At 40.3% G+C, this 16,886-nt stretch overlaps 1 protein-coding gene across 1 annotated transcript in view; it reads right to left on the bottom strand.

Moving 5' to 3' along the window:
- Positions 1-15,813, bottom strand: part of SFI1 (SFI1 centrin binding protein) — a 30,926-nt gene extending 15,113 nt beyond the window's left edge. The window contains exons 1-12 of the mRNA XM_086474161.1: positions 15,794-15,813; positions 13,583-13,738; positions 12,429-12,500; positions 10,110-10,217; positions 9,697-9,791; positions 8,077-8,194; positions 7,682-7,784; positions 6,117-6,273; positions 5,178-5,339; positions 4,656-4,726; positions 3,447-3,539; positions 2,980-3,077 (exon numbers count right to left, since the gene is read on the bottom strand). Of these exons, the coding sequence (XP_086330287.1) occupies positions 2,980-3,077; positions 3,447-3,539; positions 4,656-4,726; positions 5,178-5,339; positions 6,117-6,273; positions 7,682-7,784; positions 8,077-8,194; positions 9,697-9,791; positions 10,110-10,217; positions 12,429-12,500; positions 13,583-13,738; positions 15,794-15,813 (1,253 nt within the window). The remainder of the gene's footprint in view (positions 1-2,979; positions 3,078-3,446; positions 3,540-4,655; positions 4,727-5,177; positions 5,340-6,116; positions 6,274-7,681; positions 7,785-8,076; positions 8,195-9,696; positions 9,792-10,109; positions 10,218-12,428; positions 12,501-13,582; positions 13,739-15,793) is intronic.
- Between the last annotated feature and the right edge of the window lie 1,073 nt (positions 15,814-16,886).

Here is a 16,886-nt window from a genome sequence, read left to right as displayed (position 1 = left end):
AGCACACGGTTCAAAGTACATCAGTTATTTCCAGAATCCAGTCATGTGGGCGTCCTAATTAGACTGTCAGCAAGTCTCAGCTCTTCTCTAGTCTACAGAGACCTGAAAGATATTTTGGATTCTTACCAAGTAATTTTTGGTAGGTAGCTGTCACAGCTCATTACAAGTTCTAGGCTGGTAAACAACATGAGTTAAGTAAGTCTTCCTGGAGGGTACTAGTAGCTGCCAGCAAGTGTTTTTGATCTGTAGACAGTCACAAATCTCAACTGATGGCTCCTCTGGGGTATCTCCTAGGTCTTACCACCAGACTGGGGCACTGACTTGTGAGAAAGCACATATGTGCATCAGAGACCAACAGGGAAGCTGCGTTCCGGCAAGCTGCCATGGAAGTTTTACTTCGGTCTGGCCAGAAAGCAGCCCCGGAGCTCTGAACAAGGGACACACTTCTAATTTGTTCTTTTGCATTCAGGAAAGGTGACTTCATTTACACTGTTTCTAAAGAGAAAAGGTTGCACACACAAACATTCATGACCCATGAAATCAAGGTATGGCTACCGAACTGAGGAGAGCCTTTGAACTGTCAGCTCACCCCTTCCCCGGTGAAAGAGGCCTAAGTCACATGGGAGCGGTTGTGTGCTGCAGCTCATCTTCGCTAAGCTTCACCCCCTGAGTCTTGGTGCCTTCTCTCTCTTCTGGTCTCCAGAGGGGAAGCTAATGCACCACAGCTGCACTCTCACACCAGCTGGAAAAACCTGTAATTGCTTGCAGAAATGCAGCTGCCCTCATTACTCGGCCTGCCCTCCAAACCTATTTGTGAACCTCCCAAAAAGCAAGCCAATATCCAAGGGAAAACAGACTTTCTGCAGTTTGCTTTTCAACTGTGAAGCCAGGCTTCTGATGACAGAAGGGTATGAATCTAGAACACAGGGTGTGACCATCTGCTGTCAACGAAAGGTGCAAGGTCCCAAGTCTTACTAGGAAAGAAGACTCAATGATAAACATTTTTCTCTCAACTTACACAGGAAAAAGTGTCCCAGGAGGGGACTCACAGTAAAAGCACATTTCAAAACATACTCTTTCCCAAGGAAAGCAAACATTTTTTTTGTTAGTATTCTAACACAGAAAATGGGAAATAGGCTTTAATAGCATCATAAATCATAACTCTACCTGAAGAGTACAGTTCAGCACTGAATCCATGGGTAAGAGTATAAGCCCAGGCAAGGCCTTTAAGGCATCTCAAAAAAGGCAAACTTTTTTTTTCTCTCTCAATCCATATTCCCCACCCTCTCTGATTTCCACACTGAACAAGTACACAACTCTTGCAACTTCCGTGCCTCCATAATATGCCAGCGAAAGTAGTTAGTAAGATACATCATTAGTCTGAGACAAAGGCTAGTAGTTGAATTTTAAGAGGTGATAAGAACCCATAGCATCCATTTACTTTAACAGAAAACAGAAATGCCAAGCACCTCTAAAAAAGAAATATTCCCAGTAATTTCACATTGCAAACTTAAATTAGAATAACTCCAGCAGTTGTAATGGATTTATGTTGGCATGACTGAAGCTGTGAAACATAACCAGCATCATCATTTTGACTCCAGGTTCTTTTCCTAAGTTTCACACTGGTCTTGGAGCTAAAATTAAAGCTTACAGGCACATCTCGTTTGTTTCGTATTGAATCCAACAGCACACAATGCAACTGACTGTAAGATGGGTAACCAGAGTAATAATTCTTATTTCTTCAGTGACCTGTGAGCATAACCAAAGTGATCCTGATGCCAAGCCATCAGGCAATTTGAGAGGTTTGTGCAGTAATTAGGCCCTGAAAACAGAGTAGAGTAAGAATCAACTCTAACTCAGTACCAAGTATATCAGTCACTCTTGTAGTATTAGCCTCTCTTAATCAAGAAATACTTTTAAACAAGAAAATTTTAATTCTTAAAGCAAATTCTGCTGGGAGGATTAAAAGAAATGGATAGAAATTTTATTGAGTGGAAGATACTGACTAGGCCACAAGGTAGTTCTCTGAGCTGCAGTAAAATCAAGTATAATTCTGAATGCAGGCTGTGCTAAGCTGATAAAAGAACATCACACATAAGCTTGCACGGCAGAATGAAGCTTCCCTTCCTTCCCTTATTACGTTGCATCTAATTTAAACCAAGCAACTATGTGGCTCATTGCACTAATACACTAACATGGTGACATTTCAACAGGTGTCATTTGTTTGAGAGCAACACCATAGTATTGTGGTATCAGTGTTTTCAGTTTCTACTCTAGCCCCAGGATCCAAGCACTGTAGAGCACAGCATGCTGTACTGAGTAGCACTGCTCTGTCTTATTGAGGTCTCATTCTCTCCTGTTAAGCTTCACCTAAAAATCAAGGAAGTCCTAAGGCAACAAAGTTTTAGAGTATTTGCATGTCCTGAAATCTTGGAAGCAACTGAAAGCAGCATTAAGAACCAATAGACAGAGGAAGTATAAGAATCAAATATATATCCTTTCAACTTCATTGTAACAAACACGTACTCCTCACCAAACTCCACAGGTCAAACTGAAAAGCCTTCTGGCTGCTTTGTTAATGTTGATTTATTCCTAGGACTAAACAAATTTAGCTTCTGCAAAAAGCCTTACCTTCATTCTCAGAGTACCTCTGGCAGCAGAGGTAACTCCCCCTGTTCCTCCCCAAAGTAAAGCGGCAGCAAGCGTTTTGAGCTTTGTCCACGCTGCAACCTACTGCTCTTGCCTGTAAAACATCCAGCTCTTAAATCTAAACAAGCCTCAGAGCTAGACTTACTCAATCTCCCTCTCACATTTCACAGAGAAGCAGGAGATGTAAATTGTTCATTACTTGTAGAAATTATAAGAGCAATTGGCATCAGTATGGTCATGCCCCTAAAGGTATTACCAGATTTTAAAAGAGAACCTAAGTCCCACAAATCCCACATTTGTGCAAATTTATATTAACACTTCTCTGCGTACCTATAACGGGCATGAGCCACTGATGTTAATGCCTGCTGCTGTTCTTCCTCCTTCTCTTCCAAACGGGACTTCCAACAGTTCCAGAACTTCTGCAGCACCTGAAACAAAACAACAAAGACATGAAAAACCATAGATATCGAGGGAGGAAAAGAATGCAAAGAAAAAAATTATAAATATCCTACTGAAACTGCATGCTGCCATGGTTGTCTCCTGCACTCTTTCATATACTAACCTTATTTTATAACCTGGTATGAGTTTTTCCAGTAAAAGAAAAACTCACCATAAACATAGGAAAACAGAAAATTAAACATATCTAAGACTGACAGTTGACTTACACAGGAGATTTCCTGTGGCTATTAGTACTTAGGAACAAAATTTAATAAAAAAGTATTCTGTAGGTGAAAGCAGAATGTAACAGGACTGCCCAAGAAATACTAACACAAGAAGAAAAAAAAAGTCAAACTCACTGTAACTTGATGCTGACGGTATGACAGATTTTTTCTCATTTGGTGAAGACGAGCGTTCATGACATTCTGCCAAAGACCCTTAAACCCAAGTTTCTGCAACAACCAGAAATGTACACAACTTCCATGTCATCCAAATCAGTAAGTGCTAAGTTTAGAACCGGCTGCTTCTTAGACACAATCTATGTTTGATGCTACTCCTTGCAATAGCTGAGATTTATGAACTTGTCCAAGCTATGCATCAGTTTCCCTCTCATAAACTGTCACTTCTGCAGCTAAACTAAAATCCCCTTCCACTTTCCCAGGGTTTTATTGCGAGATACCCAATTCCTTATTCAGCTACAACACCACTACCCGAGTCCTTTTCCAATCTATCTCCTCTTTCAGTTCGAGACTCATAACTTGCTCCTTATCAAAAATAGAAAAGATCCACTTCCCTCCTAGGTCTCCTCTGCACAAAGTCTCTTGGTTTACAATCCTACAATACCTTGATTCAGGGACAAACACGGTAAATAGCATTATATGAGCATCCTGCCTTCAAGAGCTCTTACAGCTGCTAATGTTTTCAATCTATGATCCAAACAGGCTTATTGCCATTCTTTTAATGATCAGTAGAGATTCACACTTGAAAATAATTCAGTTCTGAAAAAGCTGGAGGCTTGCTTGTGCCCACCTTTCAGACAGCCTTCAAGGATTTATCTTTTTTTTTTTTATTTTTTTTTTTTAAAAAAAGGACCCTTTCTCAACTACCTGCATACACAATAAGCCATCTTTGGATGTGAAAAGCAGCATGTACACATCACTGCAGAGGGAAAAAGTAATTCTTGCAGCAAAACAGTGCAAGCAGACAGAAATGTGGGGTAGACTTGAGGAAAAAAAAAAAAAAATTTGGGGATAATGCAACCTCATGGTGAAATGGCCACAGAGCATGGTAGCCCAATTCCATCAAGATTAATGTGCTACTTCACCAGTTTCCCAATTGGAAGAATAACTATTTTGGAGAGCAGCATAGTTTCCCCATTTGGATTCAACTAGCAGATTCCAGAATACTTAGAATTTAGAAACCTGATGCCCGATCCAAACTCACCATGGCAAAAAATGGTGCATCCCCCACTTAACACCCCCACACCACAACTAAAGGCACACCGCCAGCCAGAAGCATTTGAATTCTCTTCACAGCCTCTTCCACCAGATCCATAACAGTGCTCTTACCAGCAGATGATGCTTGTAGTGTTTTTCAGCCAGCTCACACTGTCGAGTCTCTTCCACACACAGTACCACGTCTGTCACCGAGTTAAAGTACCTTTTGGTTTTATACAGAAACATCCATCCTGATACATATGCAATCTTCTCCCACAGAGGGGCACTAGATCTCCATCTAAATTTGTTTCAATATTTGAATTTCCAGCACTGGTACCTGTGCAAGTTTTGATTACAGCCAAGTTTTTAGATTTTGCTGGTTTATCACAATACATTTCTGATTCACTGTTACATAAGGAATTCCTCCCCAACCTTAAATTATCTTCTGCAGGCTCTTAGCTGTCAACAGGCTAACATACTGTAATTGCAACAGCTTTATTAATTGTTAGGATGGCCTTACACACATCTTTCTAATGATAACATGTTTGTTGTCACCCGTGCTACTACACAACATTCCTGCTTATTAACCAGATTTTTCCCCTGCGGGAATGCTTTTAACCTGTCCCTGCTAGGGATGAAATTCTGTTTGGATACAATGCTTCCAGTGTACAAATGCTCTCCATAAGGCAATCCTTGCTGCTAGTTTTTCAATGTCCTTTTGATGAGCATGCATTCTTCTCCGGCACTCCCATGACAGCCGCCAATCAGAGAAACACTGCCGGACTATCCTGCTTCGGTGATGCTCTTGGGCCAGCTCTAGAAAACACACACGCAAATTACTCATGCCTTGTTCTGTCCTGGCTCATTTGGATCAGATGAGGCCATGACATTTGAGCCACTGGTTCTGAAGTGACAGAAGCTCTAACACTGAAAAGTGGTGGTAAGAATTCACAGTAACATTCAGCTACGGACTATATTCTTCCTAGTGATCACAAAGGCAGTTTTAAGGCAGTAACATACTGTACTGACTTAAGAAGGGGAAGTTAAGACACTGCATCACTTGCTCAACATGCATAAGCTTGCTTACATTTCAGCATACTCCTATTACTAGTTCCCAGATGTCCAAGCAGAATTCTTTTCCACTACCACAAATCAACAGGCATTTCACACAAATGTCTGAACTCATTCCAGTGACTTCAAGGGAAGAAACAAAAGAACTGGTGTAATAATCTTTACAATCTTGTGTGAGTTGTGATTTGTCTGATTATCAAGAAAATCCACACACAGATTGACTGACAATAGTCCTGAATACGTCCCTCTCACAGATATCTCAGTCAGAATAGAATATGCAATGTGCAAGTTTTCATCAAGGGAACTGTAAAGCATTTTCTTTTAAATCACATTGAAAGCAGGTGATCTTCCTGACAGTTCCATATATAACCTCAGCTAGCCAGGCCTGTGACAGCGTACAGTCCAAGCTGAATCTCATCATCTCTTGAGCAAGCAGAAACATCGCAGTGTCTTCTAGAAAAAAAAAGAAATAATCACTGTGCCCTAAGCAAAAGAGCCGAGGCCTATCCTGTCCTAACTCACCATTCTGATGTTTCTTTGCTCTGTGGAGGTTCAAGTATCCCAGCCATGCTTCTATGCATCTCTTCAATTCCCAGTGCTGATGGTGAGTTACTGCCCTAGTCTCCTTCTGCTTGTCATTTTGGCTGTACAAATACAGCTCTCGCCACTGCAACCAAGCCTGACAGAACAATTGAGGAGGGAGGGCAGTAAGGGGAAAAAAAATGGACAAGATTAGGGAAGTAGAACAAAGAGTAAGAACAGACAGGCAATAGGAAATTCCATGTAAGATTTAAAAGTGAAAGCCATGAGCAATGAGGCTCCTCCCCACAAGGGGGAAAAAAACAAACAAACAAATGCCAAAGGAACGTCAGCATAGAAAAGGACAAAGAACATCAATACCAAACTTCTTTACTCTTTTTCTTTTGCACTCTTTCCATTAAAGGGTCAAAATAATACTTTTTGGACAACAGGCTTTCTTTCAGACAGAGAATTTTTGTATAGAAAAGAATCACATCTTGAGATATGAGGAGATTTCCCAAGTCACAAGTTTATCTCCTTAGCAGAATATTGGCCTCAGACAGGCAGTGTTGCCGTCTCACAGTACAGGCCAAACGAAATACCATCACCTGTTTTTAATGAAAGAGACAAAACAGTCCCAGTGAAAATGAAAACCAAGCTGTTTTCACTTCAGCTAAGATGAACAATTTACTGAAGGAGCTGACAACCTCTCAAGAATATGAAATGCTACATTGTATTTTCTTACCCCAAAACTGAGTTAAACGTGCTCACAGAAATTCATTAGGACACAAGAAATGTTATCTTACAAAGAGGCAACGTGCTGCCAAACAGCTGAGCAGTGCTATCTTGCCTCCTAACAGGATAGCAGATTGGGCCTCTGTGGAGTTCATCATTCTAGAGAGCTGGATGCAACCACCCTTCATGCCCTGCTCAAAGTGCCACAGCTGCAAACTCACACACCTATTTTCTTTTACCTCTTATCTACCTGTGGCTAGTTTCTCTGGTGGAGACAACTCTGATACTTTCACTACCGTCAAGCATTATACAAGACAGTAATAATTCCTTTGGAGAGTCTGCTTCCTACCAAATACAAGACATGGATCCAATTTGCCTTGCCTAGGTATCTTGTAAAGAAATTCTTCTTGCAAAAAAATTGGCTTGACCTTCTTCACAGAATATGTCAAGTCGGAATGGACCCATAAGGATTCCCAAGTCCAATTCCCTGCTCCTCACAGCACTACTTAAAACTAAATCGTATGACTAAGAGTGTTGTCTAGACACTCCTTGAACTCTGACAGGCTTGGTGCCACAATCATTTCCCTGGGGAGGGCGTTCCAGTGACGGATCAGCCTCTCAGTGTAGAACCTTTTCCTAGTGTCCAATCTGATCTTCCCATGATGCAGCTTCATCCCATTTCCTCATATCCTAATAGGTTCTTCCATCAAAAGTACTGTAATTTGCAAAGCAAATGAGTAGAAGGCCTATTTTTTATTAATCTGCAACATTAGTCACACGTGCGTGCAACTTCAACATAAGAAACAGTAGTAGCTGAAGCTGCTGGGACTTACTCGAAACTGCAGACTCTGGGCCCAATGCTGCAGAGCCAATATATTCATTTTATGCCCAGTGCAGTTCTGGTAGTGTTGTCTTCTCCACACTGCCCACGATATGCTGCCAAAACAACATTATAGACATGTTCAAACACAGGTTCCATAGTTGGGTGCAAGAAATCACCTTCCTCTCACTGGAAAAAGGTATGAACAGCAATTTTAAACCCACAGTCTATGGGTATACCAGAAGAATTCAGACACCACACCCCCCCTGCAAAAAAAAAAAAAAAAAAAAAAAAAAAAAAAAAAATTGAATATGGAACAAAGTCACTGCAGGAAAAGAGAACAGAATACAGGTAAAACCCACAGCCTTATGGGCAGTGCCTTTCTGCCTGTTTCCACTCCATTCTTACCGCAGACAGCTTCTTTCCCTGAATGTCAGTGCCATAGACCGCATCCCTCGTTTTGTCCTTTGAACACCAACATAAAGCAGCCAGCGCTGCCAGGTCCTGAGCAATTTTTGCTTCTTCGCTGCACAACAACAAAAAAAAAAGTAACACCACTTGTCCCCAGCCTCCAGTCCCCTCAGTGCGCAGTGACACCTCGTGGGAAGCCCTAAAATAACAGCCACTAGAGCCACAGCAGCAACCATCCACCCTGGCTGAGGGTGTCACACCAACAAGAACCTCTGAAACGCTGACAGCATCATGCCTCTTGTGCAGAGCAGCGTGAATTATCAGACAATGGCATTGCTTTGTCTTCAGTGCTTACAGGGTATATAATTGTATAACAATATTCAGCCTTATTGGGTAAGAATTACAGGATTTTCTTTGGTTCATTTAAAAAATAAAGTTCATCAGGTTAATCAGTAGCTTTTCAAGAGTTATTCTTTACTACAAGCAGAGAACTCAACCAGAAACAAGTCAGGTTTATTTAGCAGGCTGGTCACGCAACTAAAAACAGAAGTGGTGTCACAAATTCCAGTTTACCACTTTATGCAGTGCACTGCACTTTCCCCTCACAACAGTCTGGCTTGTCAGAACCGACACTATTGAAGCTAAGGTATTAGAAAAAAACATCATTGATTTTATGCCACTTCACACTTACACTAAAACAAACACCACCTTTTTGGGTTTTTTAAGATTTCCTTGTCATTTGGTGAATCAAGTATTAACCTACCCTAAAACAGGTCACTTTTCCATATTTTTAACTAAGTAACACACAGCTGCTTCTGTATTCTGGCCTTGGTAAGAAAGGAAATCTAGGTAGCCTATCAGTTTGTTTTCAGAGATGCCAGTCTATACAATATTCCTAGGCTACATTCATACACAAAGAGACCAGTTAACTTATTTTGCAAATCAGCACAGAACAAAACCACAGTATCATTCAAAAGAGGGTCATCCTCTCCTTCAGGGAAACAGATATTCCCTAAAACCAAAGGAAGTTGCAACCAATATAGGACCTTCATCAGTAGGACAAATCCACTGCAGAACAAAGATTCTACCCAGTAAGACAAGAGACACTTCAAAAGCTTGGGCTTCTTTTCAATTTTAAGACACAAGCTGGAAGGAATAGTGAATACAGACAAAATATGTGCAGTTAATACCACAGGGAATTTTTATCTAATTTCTATAACCACAGTTGATAAAGAATCCCAATGACACGTTCTATCAAAAAGTATCTGTTCGAACACATACTGCAATGAAGTAAAAAACAACAACCAAACAAAAAATCCAACCAAAGCACCCCCCAAAAACCAAACAATGCAATCCGGAGCAGATGGAGAGGCCTTTAAGCTTATTCACTGGCATCCCTAAATAACTATGTGGCTACACACTAGCACATCCAACAGAACCCCCCTGCCAGCTTTAGACAGACAACCATCTGTACCTAAAAGCATTACACTTCCATAAGGTGGGGGAGGTCAATGAGCAAACATGCACAAGGGACAGAGATTCTGTGTAAATATTTCCCTTGGAAACTCCCATCTCAGTATGTCCCCAAATAAAGGGGGTTACCATCACTTCACTTACCATGAGACTCTGCAACATAATATTTGTTCCTCTTTCCTTGCTGCTGGCATACATAAGCTCTCCAAGCCTTGAATATTGAATTTTGGAGTAAATGCCTGAAAAACGAACAAAGCACCACCCAGTGAAAGAGCTACCAAGGCCTAGAAGTCGGACTCTTTCAAATTCAGTTGCACTCTAAGATATGTTGCACAGGAAATTTTGACTTCATTCTAAGACAACAGCAATAAAAGAATTTAAAAAATTTAAAAAAAAAAAGAGGGGGAGAAACATGAAAATAAGCAACGGAGACATTGCTCTTGTCCTAAGGTACTGGTGATGTAACTTGCTTACTGGTATTAATAACTCCTTCAGAACCTAAGGAAAATTTCTCATACTGCCACATACACACAGTGACAAGAAGTCACTTCACAAACCTGTAATGGCTGTCTGCTCCGAGGTTGAGATTCCTTTCTCTGCAAACAGTCCACCACTCCTTCCACGCTCCAAAAGTTTTTTGAAGAACCTTCTGGTCATAAAAGCATCTAAACAGTTAAAAGATTTGGACATGAGAAACTTCATATACGTTTCCAGGCTGACCACAAATCAGTTTTAATGAAGACTATTATGCTATCTCTTTTCCGGTCTTGTCTGATTAGCCTAACAGCACCTAATTGCATTTTTATAAAAATGCACTGCCCTACTGTGACACTTCAATCCAAGACTCTGTGATGTATGACAAGAAGCAATTAGCTTACTGACTGTAAATACTTTATGTAAAGTCAAGGAGGGAAAGACAGATGATGTTAACTGACTTGCCAAATACCAGAGTGCCAGTTGATTTTAGACCTACATATAACTCATATCTTTTATCCTCAGTTCTGTGTTTTATTCAAACAACCAGCACAGCTGATAATGATACATGTATTTCCTTGCTAATTTTGTTCTTTGTGATTTTAACAAAAAATATTTTACATGTAGAAATAAATACAAACGCTACTTCAGCTTTTATAATGCTTTGATATTTGCATTGTGTTCTTAGAAACAGCGTGCCGACCTTAAGTCATCCCAAATTTAAAATCTTCCCAAAGAACACCTAAATAGGCTTAAGAACTCCTTCAGCTAGTTACTGCACACCGTCTATGCTAAAAACTGTTCATCTGCTCATGTAGCTTCTCCTTCCAGTGGATGGCAAGCCATGCAAAAAATGACTTCACAAGCCACTTACTACCTTCAAATTCTTTAACCTCAGCAAAACAGTCTCTGCTTTTATAGTCACATTTACTTAACAGATACCTGACCAGGTAAGAAGTGATGCTACATTTCCACTGAATTGTGAACAACTGCAAAATCAAATATAGGAGGGTCTGCATGAAGGACTTAGTATTTTCATCATCTAACTAAAAATAATGGTCATAATGTACTATTTCAAGTTGGGGTTTTTTTTAATTTTAAAATATTCTCTCAAACATTTTTCCATGTGGTCAAGATGACCTGGGCAGCAGCCTAAGAACCAGAAAGTCTCATCAGCTGGAATACGAATACTTTCCAAAAATTTCTTATCTCCTTATATTTGTGATGGAGAGAAGAAAAACAGAAGGACCCATGAAAACACACAAGCTAACAAAAAGCACACCACAACTACCCCACTAGCTTAATGAAATTGGTCATGTCTGTAATAACAACAGGATTAGGCCCAGAATACCTAGAGGTCCCTCAGTGAAAGACATAGCTCATAGCTACCTACCCCAAGCCAAGTTGCTAAGTCATTCCAAGCACTCAAGCAGAAAAGAAAAAAAAAAAAGAAAAAAAAGAAAAAAAGAAATGAGCTACACATTATTCTTGTGGACTTTGTACATTAACAGAACATTGCAAATAAAAGCTGTAGAGAACTGGGGACTCAAACCTAAAAAGGCAACTATTATTGCTCATGTTCCTTGCTGAACTTTATAAAATGTATTTCCACCCATCCCCCTAAAAAAAAATAATCACTGTCCTGAATTTACACACAGCCAAAGTAGTGTGAATTCAGTCTATGGGATAGCAAGAACAGTAAGGTTGACAGGACAACTTCCGTTTACCAACTAAGGCAGACATAGTCAGACTCTATTTGATACAGTACAATGAAACTGGGCAACGAAGGGCCTGATCTTACTGTGACTGTAACAAATGCAGGTCTTTCCACTGGGAACTGCTTCAGTTCCCAAGGGTGTGGTCAAACAAGAACGAACATGCAAATTAAAGAGAACAAGAAAAGAGTATCAAAGTGTTGGTTTTCAGTAGCTGACAGAACACTAAAAACACAAATGAATTATCTGCCACAGGTATTTCAAAGTCAGACAGATACAAAGCATATATAGATATACATTAAGAACAACAGTGCAAACAGTAAAATGAACTGAATTTCAAGACCTATCTCTAGTTATAACTTTGAAAAATCGTTAAATTTAAAGCAGGTATCAATCGCACCCATTATTTATATGCACAGATAGTTCAACTCTATCAAGACAATCACAACTCCCATGAATTTAGTTAGTAAAATTTAACCATGATTATTAAAAACAAACAAAAAGCAGGAGCAAGAAGAGTATTCAAAGGAAACCTTCAAGTGATCTCAAAAGACATCCAAATATCACAGCCAGTACTCTCTTAGCCCAATGGTACAGCACTAAACCATTAAAAAAAAAAAAAGAAAATAAAAGAAAAAAACAACCCCACAAAACAACCCCATCCTTGATGTCTGCAATTTTATCTACCTGGCTTTGGAAGGGAGAAATTGTCCAAATGTCTTTTTTGCCCATAGATAGAAGAATTTCCTTGCTAGGTATCTGGAATATAAGGAAAGGTGAGTTGCCTTTGTACTCCTCCTCTGTTAATTCCCAGGCAGCAGTAAAAATAGGAACTTTTAGGTTAGTTTCAGTAGTACAACTAAGGGTCAGGTTTTCAGAGATCAGTGCATATACAAAATATTTACACCCTGAAATTAGTACCTTTAACGGGACTATTCACCAAGCATAAATAGAGGCCCAGGCATCATTGCAAGACTTGAATTGGGACATATTTCTTTAGGAAACCTAGGCAGCTGAAATGTCGCCCAAGCAGCCCACTTACACTTAGTGATACTAATGAGCAGGCTACTGATTAACTGGGGAGCCTTTTTGTGCTTCAGAAGCAGTAACATCACTGTTTCCCTGAAGTCAACCAGCTGAGTCAGACTTGTTTCCAGAATACTCGGGCCAATCTGTTTACCCCTGCCTGAAACCAGCAGATCTTCCTTCTTCCTACCTCTGCCACAGCAGTTCCACTTCTCAGCGAGCCTCTCCTAGTGCCAGTTCAACTCACTAATCTGTGATCGTGATACATCACCCTTCCCCCTCTTATTTTCCAAACGGATTTAAGAGTTAATTGGCACACAGAGGGCCTCAATAAGCACCAAAGACTTCACAAGGTAATTAACTAAAGCACACAGCCATGAGCAGGGCCTCCTTCCTTCAGCAGGTCTGAGTTGCTAGATCAGCTCCACTTGTTCAACTAGGCTCTTAAATCTCTAAACAACTATCATCCCACCTTTGTCAAGATTCCCTCAACATAGAAAAGAAGAAAAGAAACCCAAGAGGAGGGCAAGACTAAATCATTACATCTGGCAGTCTCCTATCAAAGCATATTGTTAAATAGCCATTTTTTCATTTTACATTAGAAAATCAAAAATGTAAGAAATCTGACTTTGCCAATGCATGTCCTCAAGTCACCACAAGACATCTTCAGAACTGTCTGGCATGCCTGTGAACAAAACCTTTGCCTTAGCCTGCACTTGTACTACTAAAACCAGACTCCTTTAGGTCTGATCCCCCTTCTCCATTCAGTGAAAATTACGTTTTGTATTTATCACCTGATTTGGAATTCTTTTAACCTTCTCTGATGCCAGGTATACCCAACTTGATCCAGATTGTCATGACCTCCATCCTGAAATTGCTGTCCAGCAGATTGGGGAGCAACAGATTGCCCAGTTGCATGCATTTGATGCCTAGGCAGTTGTCGGATTTCATGCATCTTCAGAGATTTTGAACTTAAAAGGAAAAGGAAAGAAAAAATATTTTGTGTAAAACTGTATTAACTGCAAAGCAGTGGCATTATTTCAATAATCTGTAACAAAGGTATATAGAAGGTGACACCTACAAAATGTTAAAACACATTTATTCTCTCTTTATCAGGCATTTCTCACTATCTGGAGTTTTAAAGTTGCTTCCCCAAGACAAGCAGGAAGAAACATTTCAGTGCAATCATGTCACAGGCAATTCCTTTATCTGCTAAAGTTGAAATGAAAAAGCACTAAAATGCATTTGTGCTTCCCCTCCCATGCATGCATGCAGTACATTACAAAGAAGATTTGAATGTGGTTTTCTGCCTTTTATTCTCAACCATGTCAAGGTATTCTGTTTATTGTGGAAAAATTCTCTTGCGGACTAGGGAACAGAAGTGAGAATTTACCATTATAACATGAAATACACTTACATATACAGTTCTTTTACAAGGAAATCTTTCCCAGTTTTGCTAATATTTTAACTGTGTTGTTTCTTTAAAAAAAACCTAAAAATCCCTTCCTGTTTTTACATATTCATCATTAAAAAGCAAAATTAGGCATATTTTTCCATCTATAGTTTAATTTCACACGTAGTTCTAATCTGAAAGAAAACAAGTATGTTTTTATGAATTCAAAGTATTTTGTCTCAGTAATTTTCTGAAAACAAAAATGAAAAAAATATCTAACCAGATAAAACTTGCTGAACCAGTTGTATTGAAGCTTCTTTCCCAAAACAAATACTGCCACCACCCTGAAAATTTGCACATTAGAACCACAAACACATTCTTGAACTCAGTAACAGGCAAGAGAAGAGGATAGTCTGAAGTCTCACCCTAACAATCATCTGAACTGAGTTTGGAAAAACATGGCTGCAGCCAGAAAAAAAATGTTGGTTTTATGAAGTTTTTGGAACAATCCATACCACTAAATTTCAGGAGTTCAGCTGAAAAACCACTTACAGTATTAAAAACAAATCACTGGGGTAGGGGGGGCGAAGCAACAACAAAACCAAACCCCAAACCCACCCACACACTAAAATCTCATAGGAGGAAATACAGTATTTTTGGCTTGTTCCAGCAAACTGCAAGGAGGTAAAACAAAGCTAATGAAAGAAAACAAGACAGAATTTTTTGGAGAGAGAAATTCTTGTTTTCCTATAAAACATTGGTTTAATGTTTTCTGAAAGAGGTAGGCCCCATCTGGCAGACAAACGAATTCTGTTCTCATCAAGATGTAAAGTTAAGGCAACTGTATGCACTTTTGAAGAAAACAGTTTCAGGCACTTTTAAATTTATGCAAAATAGCTTTCAGCACAAGTTCCTATACATGTCTATTAGGCTCAATTCTGTTTAAAACCACCTAATCTGCTCAAAGGCAAAGGTGGCCTCAACATATGCAATGACAACGTAACACAAAGTGGTCAAAAAATCAAGCTCAGGTAGAACACGTGAAAGTTTTCTATTAGAGTCTAAGGCATGCGAATACGTAATGATCTTCCAACATAGGTAATTTTTAACAGATTATTCCTAAATTGGAAATGCTGTATGTGCTATACATACGTAGTGGTGACAGCCCATGTCCGTGAGAATTTATTGCAAGCAACCACAAAAAATAAGAGACAAAGAAGGATCATTTCTCCCTTGTAAAGGTAGAAAATAAAAGCATGGGAAGAATAAGAGCACTCACCACCACAGAATAAATCTGCGGTTGGGCCAACAACTATAACCCAATACTTTACATTCCAGTCGAACACCTCAAGCTCAAGATGATTTTTATATTTGAATGTTCTGATAATGTAAACCCACATAAAGATGTGTTTTGTGATGGGTTTGGGGGCGGAGGTGGTGTTTGCTTTTTGGGTTTTGTTTTGTTTTTAAGAGGAACGCTTTCTGGTTAACAATGTTCCAATGAGACCGGTAAGCTCTCATATGAAAATAACTCAACCTTCTTCTGTCACATGGAACGCCTAACATGTCATCATTTAAAAAAATAAATTACAGCTGAGGTCTCTAAACAAGGTACCATCTCACTATTTCTTACCTGCTTCTGGATTTCTCCATTTTACTATAGTTCCAAGTCTCCAGTAAACAAACACATTCTCTGCACTGCAATGTTGTCTATCACCTTTGGACAAAGCATAAATTTGTTCCTGTTACTTGTGTTGAATCCATCAAATGGATCTATGCTAAATGCAGTCCGTACCTTAACAATGACAGGAATTCCACTCACTCGACCTGCATACAAATAGCATAATGCAATTCTAGATGTTTAACATGAAAAGCATGTCTGCTCACTCACAGCCTTGCTGACCTAAAAACACTGTGCTGACATAATCTATCGGTAATAAAGTCATAACCATTGGAATCCTAAAACAGCAACGGTGCCTACCTAAATAAAGCTCTGCTGGAAAGATGCTATAAAAAGGAGATGACCCTAAGTTATAATCTCCTGTTTAGAAATAAATAATCAAGGGTGACAAACTCAGTATCTAACCAAATTGACTCCTTTTCACTTTTTTTTTTTTGAAACTACCCAGCTTCTCTCCCTTCATAAGCACGTAGAAATGAAGAAGACAATGAATTCCACCCAGCTCCAGCAAGAACTTCTGTATGCACAGAACCTTCCACCTGCCAAAGGTCTCAGGGAGAGTGGGACTTGGAAAGCACCAGGATTTACGACCAGAGATCTCCTTGTAAGCGTGAGACCCAAAGTGGACATTTCTATAAGCAAGGTTTAAGGTGTGACAGGAAAAAAAATTAATAAGATTTACTGCATTCAGTCTGAGTTTGCCTGCACTAAATCTCTCTCGGCGGAGAGTGACGACCCGAACGCTCTTTGTGCTTATGGACACATGCCCGAGGACTCCACGGTGCTGCTTCAAAACCCTGCCCGAGGCGCTGGAGGCCCCGGCCGCGGGGTACCTGCCTCCCGAGCCACCAACAGGCGGACCCCGCTGCCCCCTCCCGCCCCGCCGAAGGCGCTATGGACCCCGCAGCCCCCGCCTGGGCCCGGCCGGCTGCGGTCAGGGCCGGGCAAAGGCAGCGCCGCAGCGGGCACCGGCACCCCGCCCCTCGGGAGGCGCGGAGCGGCCCGGCAGTGCCACACGGAAACCGGCGGACAGCAGCAGCAGGAG

Source organism: Leptosomus discolor, chromosome 16 (genome assembly GCF_034619465.1).
Source record: "Leptosomus discolor isolate bLepDis1 chromosome 16, bLepDis1.hap2, whole genome shotgun sequence".
Lineage (NCBI taxonomy): Eukaryota > Metazoa > Chordata > Aves > Leptosomiformes > Leptosomidae > Leptosomus > Leptosomus discolor.
Note: the sequence above shows the minus strand (reverse complement) of the source record. Positions and strands in the feature narration are given on the sequence as shown.